The sequence below is a fragment of the Habropoda laboriosa genome, unplaced genomic scaffold (assembly GCF_001263275.1).
Source record: "Habropoda laboriosa isolate 0110345459 unplaced genomic scaffold, ASM126327v1 scaffold315, whole genome shotgun sequence".
Lineage (NCBI taxonomy): Eukaryota > Metazoa > Arthropoda > Insecta > Hymenoptera > Apidae > Habropoda > Habropoda laboriosa.
The window spans coordinates 357,939-366,409 of NW_017100424.1; the positions used below are offsets into that span (position 1 = coordinate 357,939).

At 43.0% G+C, this 8,471-nt stretch overlaps 1 protein-coding gene across 1 annotated transcript in view; it reads right to left on the minus strand.

Annotated features, from left to right (window-relative positions):
* Positions 1-1,311: 1,311 nt before the first annotated feature.
* Positions 1,312-8,471, minus strand: part of LOC108575519 — a 56,511-nt gene continuing 49,351 nt past the window's right edge. The window contains 3 exon segments of the mRNA XM_017938336.1: positions 1,312-1,421; positions 2,078-2,300; positions 4,110-4,173. Of these exon segments, the coding sequence (XP_017793825.1) occupies positions 1,312-1,421; positions 2,078-2,300; positions 4,110-4,173 (397 nt within the window).

Here is an 8,471-nt window from a genome sequence, read left to right on the forward strand (position 1 = left end):
CTTGCTCTTTTCCACCTCTTTCTCCGTTCTCTTCTGTTTTACCCGTTCGGTGCCGCGGAACTTTAATTAAAACGCGTATAATTACAGCTGAAATGTTCCTGTTCCGAGCAAATACACGTTTCGTTCGACCTGGAGAACAGCGCACACTACTCTGAACATGGCGAACGCGTTGCGGATCTAAATAAGTGCTATAAGTTTCTCTCTCTCTCTCTCTCTCGCTCTCTCTTTCTCTCTCACTTTCTCTCTTTTCTTCGTTCGTTTCGTTCTCTTTCTCCGCTCGTTCAAACACGTGGGCTAACAGTCATCACTCGAAACGCACACAGTATTGGCCCCAGCACCCTTGGTTTTGTTTTCTTCTTTTTTCTTTTTTTAGCTTTTTCTCTTCGTTTTTCTTCTTCTCATTTCACATTGGCTTCTCTAAATCGGTTTCTCTCTCTCTCTCTCTCTCCTGTACTCGATACCTGACACGTTCAGGGAGGTTCTCCATCGATGGGGATTAGCGAGAATCGCAAAATGTATTTTCCTTTTTCCCGAAGTATACTTGAATTTATTGCGACAAGTTATACCACTTTCACTGAAATTCGCTCCAGGAAAATTTTGCGGTAGCAACAGCTCACACATGTTTCGTTGAAACAACTTACACACCTTATCGAATAAAAGAGTGATTGCGTTGATAGATTAAATGTTCTCGACGAATCCTCCGGGCAACTCGAGACATTTCGGATAAGGTCCAAAAAATCAAACTACATATTGAAGAAATAATAAAATAAAATCGATATATTTACCCAACACCGTAGGCAAAGCAAACAAAAGGAAAAACCTCCTAGCGCCCAAGATCCAGCCAGCAAAAGGGTACACACTCGCCTAACAGAAGGCAACACTTGTAGAAGCAGCTACTCCGGTAAAACCAAGCCTCCTTAAGTGAATTTCATACGTATGTACATGTACACCTGTGTTCAGCCAACGATCCGCCATGTTCTCCTAGCGACGATTACAGATTCTTCCAGGTGTAACAGCTTCGCAGCGACACGTTTCCCTTTCATTATTCTGCACAACTATCATCCACGATCATTTATCCACTATTCTGCTTGATTAGTAGGTTACTTTCTCGAGCCTCACGTTTTCCGGGACACATTCGTTAAATTGTCCCTTAGCAATTTATATATGCATGTATATATATATACACACCTTGTATTTATGTATACACACATATTTATATTTATATTTATATTTGTATTTATATTTATATATTTATGTTTGTGTAGGTGACTACACGGCCGTCCCGTGGCCTGGTTTCTTCACTCAGTGGTATCACCTCGCGACGTACCTGCCGAACAGGATGCCAAGCACCGCCAGGATGTATACCGAGGCGGAAATCCGGAAGGTCCACGACGTGGCCGTCGAGATGTCGCCACATTGCGCTGGAAAAACGATGCCAGGGTTACTTTTGGCCGACTGTGACGTAAGATAGGGTTGAAGGGATGCAAAGTGTTTCATTTTTGGAGGTGATCTGATTTTAGAGAAATGGCTCTGGAGAGAAGAAAATTGTGGTACTTGAGTAACGGTAGTAAGTTTTCTCGTCCAATTGTATAGCTCTGTAACTTTTCCAATCTTCCAACATTTCTCATTTTTCTATTTCATTAATTTTGGTTTTCTACGTTTTCAAGTACAATATTTTTCCATTCCTTCCTTTGTCCACTTTCCTAATTTCCCAATTTTCCCAATTTACCAATTTTCCAATTTCCCAATTTTTTCCAATTACCCAATTTACAAATTTTCCCATTCTGCTCACCGCACAATTTCCCAATTTCCCCATTTATCAACTCTTCAATGCCTAAATCTCCCACATTTGCAATCGCTCAATTTTCCCATTTTCCTAATGTTCCGAAATCCCTGTTTCTCTATCCTACATCGTACCAAATCACTCGACCAGTCCTAATTGATATCAACCTAAGATGAAGCAGATTAGCCAATTAATCAACAGCTAGAGTGGTCGAACGATCCGGACAGTTCGCGTCATCGACGAGTCGCTTCCCCTCCAGCCATGATAATCGGAAATGTCGTGGACAATGCTCACCGTACGACGTGAGGTTGACCTGCCACGATACTAGATGACGATGAGCAGCCCTTGGACAGGAAGCAAGATGACCCGTCACCGAGAGCTCACGACTTCCTGTCGCCGCGGCGGATGCACTGTAGACGAGACAGTACCGGCCCACATCCGTGCTCGCGACCAAGTAGGCTGTGTCGTTCTCGATCCAGGTTCCGTGGCACCAATACTCTGGAAACAAGCCATTTTGCTAGTCACAGTTTTTTTTACGTAGCCAGAGACAAGTGACATTTAAGTACGACGTATTTTGTTAGTGTAACAGTTGAGGAATCTTGGGAAATCGTGAAATTAGGACTTTTCAGCTTTATGCAAATTTTCCTATTTTCCTAATTTTCAATTCTCCAAATTTTCCGGACCTTCAGTGTCCAATTGTCCTAATTCTCCCATTTTCCTTGGTTTCCTATTTCCAATTTTCCCAAATTTCCTGTTATCCAATTTTCCCAATATTTCCAACCTCCAACGCTCCTCACTTTCTTCATCATCAACTTCCACTTTTTCCAATTTTTCCAATTCTCCCCAATGTTCCAAATTTTCCAGTTTTCCAACACTTGAATTTTTCATTTTCTTTCTACAACATGGCACATCAACTCTCGCTAGACCATATCGTTCCAAATCATCTTGTAACCACAGTCACACGAAAAAAAGAAAGAATACTATCGACACACTGTGATCCTCCTCTAAACGACATTACATTTTTCCCTTTAACTCATTTCTCACTAAACTTCACGATTCTCTGTCGCCTGCTTGAAAATATTTCATTAACTCCCCGTTAAGTCTCAATTCCCGCTCACAAAGGCGCCATTATTCCACGTAAATCTCTGTCAAAGGAACACATTGTACATTTAATTGTGCCTGGACGACACCGGGAAGAGGTACGATGAATAACGCTCGTTCCTCCAATTGAGAGAGCATGGAAATATTACGCGAGCGCGGTAATGTGACCTCATTATCGGGAATCGAAGTATAAAAGCACGATTTCCGAGTAGTTTATCGGTCTTTTTGTCAAGAGAGAGAGAGAGAGAGAGAGAGAGAGAAGAGGAAGAGAAAAAATTCCCCGTAGCAACGGAGAAACGTTTATCGTTCTAACGAAAGTACTGAATGGGTAATCATCCATGCAACGATTTTAAGTGTTCGATTTCGTTCACCTTAAGGGTCGTTTCACGACCGAGTTACAGGCTAACTCGAACGAGGAATGAGGGACGAGGCGGTTCGGTAGGGATGGGATTGGGGAGGGAAACGTAAAAATGGGAGCAATTGAAACGAGGAAGCGTGAAAGAAGGAACCCGGTTATACGTTCTACCGTGAAAGAGAATTAAATTATACCGGTGGACGCGAGCTAAGAACGCTCGATTATGATCAACTATGCGCAATTAGAATTCCTTCGGTTATTAAATTTTTTTCAGAGCTTCCCAGGCGAATAGAGGCAGCCGCGTCTCTCGTGGAAATTCGATGTCCTTGTCAGGGCTATCAATCTCGGTTCTAAAGCATACCAGTCGTCGTTACTTTTGGAACAGACCACGTACAATATATGGAGAGTGTCTGGCAAATGAAGTTGTCGAGAAAATTTTCTTACAAAAGTTGTAAGAACTTCTTACAGTAATATGGCATAAATAGTTTTTTTCACTGTTGAAATAGTGGGGCAGATCTCAAGGTCAAGCTTCTTTACTTTTTAATTTATTTATTTATTCATTCATTTAATTATTTATACGGGAAAAAATGAAACGTTATGGAAAATCATCGAAAATTACAGTATTTCACTAATTTCAACTGATGCGTTCATCTGATATATAAGGGGTGCTTTCACTTTAAAGAACCAACAAGTAGCATGAGAGAAAAACATTGCACAAATCTGCTATGTTTAAAAAAATAATGGGAATTTTTCGGTTATCGATGTTCCTCTGTAAGTATTATAATTGGAGAGATGTACGATGATTACTCTGACGATAAATTACCTTACCAAACATTCCCACCAACTGTTAATTAGGTAAATATTAATTACCAGTAGAACGATAATTAACCGAATACCAGGACCTATGCAAACAGCAGTCCCCCAAATATTCTCTCTAAAAGCATTTCGATTCGTAGAAATTGACGGAATACTCGGAATTGTTTCAGTTTGCCTCGAATTAACTTCAAACCTGTCGAATCGTTTCAACTAATCCTTGAAAAATGGCTCACCTGCATAGATATCCTCAAGAGATAGAGAGAGAGAGAGAGGGGAAGAGAAAGAGGAGCTTTTAGAGAGAGTCGACTGCGTAGCTTCGAGATCGAAGGAGAACGAAATAAACGAAAGCCGTAAATCGCTTCGACACGTCGATATCTGGCGTGTTGTCTCGACTCGATACCTTATCGGGGCTGCAAGATAGAAGGATGAGAATTTACAGCGTCCGCGCGACAGTTCGCCGACTGAAAAAGCAGGAATAAACAACGAAAATTCAGTGACAGAAAGGAGCCGTGTCTTTTGCGTAAATATGCTCTCGAAAAAGGGGGAAAATCAAAGGCGGAAGTCGAAGCACGATCGGTAAATGGTGAATAAATCTTTCGTTCGATTATCACTTTGTGAGATGATTCTCTCCGACGAACGAGCAATAAATAGAACGATTTCTTTCGAGGATGAAACAGGTGAGATGTGTTTCGAATGAAAGTTGATTCGTTGAAAGAAAATATACGTACTTCCACAGCACAAAAACGAATATTGAAATATTTGTATAATTTCTGTTGAAATGGGACCAATTTTTAAGACAGAAGGAGCTTGGGATCCAACAGAACAGTGTAGTATGTGTTACATTCGTGAATGAAATACGTGAAGTATATTTCAAAGAAAAATATAAGCAATTCAAAATATCTTTACAATTTCTGTTGAAATGGAAAAAAAATTCTCGAGACAAAAGCAGCTGGAAATTTTACCCAAAAATAGACCCAGGAGATAGAGGAGATTGTGCTTTTGATAACGCATTTTATTTGAGCACGATAGCTCAATTGGTTCCTGAGATACGTTCTCTCAAAGATTAAGATACAGAGGGATTCTCAATGACACCGTGACTCACGCTTTTCCTAGAAGCGCGTATGTTAGTACCACGAATACTAGAAAAAGCTTGTCTCTTGACGTCTCTCATTGGCCAGCGAACGAATGGTGGGGGTAGTACGACTTAACGCGTGAGTGCGAGTGAGAGGTCCGAGTGTGCGAGTGAGAAGCAAATAGCGAAACATTAAAAATTACGTTCCTCTTCAGACGATGATATCTCGAGAACCGGAAGTCGTATCGACAAGAAGTAAAATGCATTTTAAAGGGGAAGCTTCTCCGCTTCCTATAGAGTCACAAGTAGCTCCTAATGAAGCTGCGTTCCTGTGCTACGGTGCGCAGAAAAATGGCATATTTTAACGATACCTGAGGGCTTCGATGCTCCAATAAATTCCAGTGAAGCGAATATAAATGTTTAAAAAATTAACAACAATAGTTTATCAACTACAGAAATGGCAATTTAGAGGAAAGATCAAACTAATCAAACTCAAACATCCCTAGAGTGACTTGAAAAAATTCAATCTTCGCTCATCTCTGTAAGTGGATAAACCAAGGGGGAGAAACGCGAAAGATCATCGCGTCAGATTAGTATCGTGGCTCGTAATCCACAAAAACACGAGTAACGGAAAGGGGGGAATGGGTTCGGTTGCAGCGCGTTCCCGTAATCGGAATTATTTTAGCGGGGAACGTTGGGCGTTGACATAACCGAGGATTTAACCGGTCGAGCCTCGTGTCTTACGGCTGTCGACAAGGGGATTGCGTTCCTAGGCTGCAGCCTCTTCTCCCTTCTGTCAGCGAGGAGAACGCGAATTGGTCATTAAGACTTCGTACAAACACCGATCTTAGCTCTAGACCGGAGAGAACATCTCGAAACGTCACGAGCCGGCTTGAGACAGCGATCGTTAATCACATCCACTTGTCCGTGGTGGGATTAGAATCGCGTCAGGGGAAGCCGCGTTAGATGTGCTTTTCGGGAAAAGGTGTGATAGTTGGATCTGGGATGGTCTTCTTCCTTTCATTGATTTTTCTTCTTTGATTGATACGGTCCAATCATAGGATGCGGTAGGAAGGAGCGAAGAGAAAATAAAAAGTGAGGTAAAATAGGGCAATAGCGAAAAATTAGGGTGCTGTATGTGGGGCGGTCTAGCGCAGCGGTAGCTAGACAAAAGCTACCGAAAGACGACGGCTGTCGTGTGAGAGCGGTGTGTCGGTGAGGCGCGAGACGAGCGAAAGGGGCAGTCGTTAAGTAGCCACCGAGTCGTTTGTATCTATCATTTTGTTTTTTCTATTTTCTTTATCAAATCTTACAACGTTGAACCGTTGTTGCTCCCTTCTCCCTGTTCACATCTTACATGTATGAGGTAGTGGTGTTAAATTAGGGTACAACGCAGAAATGATGTACAAGAAATGGTGGAATTTTTTGATGCAATGGGAGCAATGATAAGAAACTTAGTTGAGATCAATTATTAAGCAATAATTTCTGAGGCGAAGGATAGCAATCTACTCCTCACTATTTGATCCTTGGTTGGAACAATATTACGTATGATAACCCAAAACAAATGTCAAAATACAACCCAATAAAATACACCACTGCATCACATGTTTTCTACTATACGAGCTGTCTAAAGCAAAAGTGGTATAAGTCAATTTTTTTTTTTTGCCTTTTTGAGTTAACACCACATCACGAAAGACTAACCTTCCTTCTGTTTTGAGCAGGAGTGGTGTAAGGATATCTTCATTAGTTCCTCGGTGGACGGCAAAATAAGTAAGAACCAGCCACTCGAATGGCATGGACGCTATATGCAGGAACGGAGTAAGTCAGTCTTTGGGGTGAGATAAATGACATTGGACTTGTGGATTTCGAAGAAGAAGAGAGCGATGAATAAGAGTTTCTGTGTCACGATCATTATTATTTTTCATATTCATGACAATGTAAACCACATTTTACACATTTTATTCATTCTTTTTAAATAATTTGTTTGGTAATTAATAAAGCAGTAGAAACATAATGTCTACCTCAACATAGAGATCCCTTTTTAATTACATCTAATAATAATTACCTTCCCGGTTTGCACGAAAATGGTGTAAATCAGAAGAATATTGAATAAAATGATTATACATATATCTTAATATTCGGGGCAAAATGGCATTATTAGCTTAAGCTATAACTATACAGAGGCTTACATAAAACAGATTCTGAATTTTACAGAATTTTTACTTTAACATTCATTATCCAGAAATCGCCTTTTTCGACTTACACCACTTTTGCCTTAAACGACTCAAATCTACTTTCCTATTAGCCACAGACCATCCTATCGTCAAATCTACAAATCCGAAGAACTATATCTACCTCCCTATTAGCCACGGACCATTTCATCCTCGTAAGGACAACACCCAACCTGAAAATTTCTTTTCGATCAGCTTCGAACGGTTGGCAAACGACGTGCCAGTACCAGTACCAAGTCATTGCTCCAAAATATCTGCCGCAAACGAGCCTATCGAGAAGCAACCCTCATTCACGAATCCCGGCAACCCTCGAACGCTTACACCTATCTTTCAACGCGAGCGGATCCTTCCGCCCAGGCACGCGCCATAAACACGTACAGCCGAATAAAGCTACAAACTTTGCACATAAGCAAGCGAGGAGCCACGGCAACCGTCACGCCGCTGACTCTCCGCAAACTAACTATCGTCACTTGCGATAACTTTCGCTGGGTGGAAAGGCGTGCAGAGAGGAAGAGGCTCGAGGTAAATGGGGGAGCGGTGGAGACGACGCGTCTTTCTCGATGGGGGGATAACACGGCCTGGTGAGGGTAATCCGATAAGATGTTCCAGTTGGGGCTGCTCCACCCTTCGAGGATTCACTCAACCCCCCCGCGACGCTGCAGCCTGCGCGTGTAGTCGAATTTCCAGGGGGAGGGTACAGGTAAGATGGATGACAAAAATGAAAAGACGTGAGCAGACGTGACACGACGTGACAAGTCGTGACACGACTGGTGGCCGTCCGCGCAGGGAGGCCCCGTCTCCTTAACGGGGGGCGGGGCAGGCCCAAGTATTTGTGCGGGCGGCCGGGGCCGCAGGGCTGCCGAGGGGGGACTCGACAGCCCATTGCACGCGGCCCGCGGTGGGGGCGTAGCCGACGTGGTCCCGGCGGCGCCTCGGAGTAGAGAGGAGGTCCTTTAGACCCCCTCCGGGATGGCGCCCCTCCCTCCTTGAACATCTCGAGGGAGGGGCCCGGCGTGGGGTGGGTCCGGTTGCGTTCGTTCGAGATCCCGGGCCCACCCCCGGAATGTCCAGGATGGCCACCGTGGGGTTTTAGCCGGTAAGAGACCGGCACTA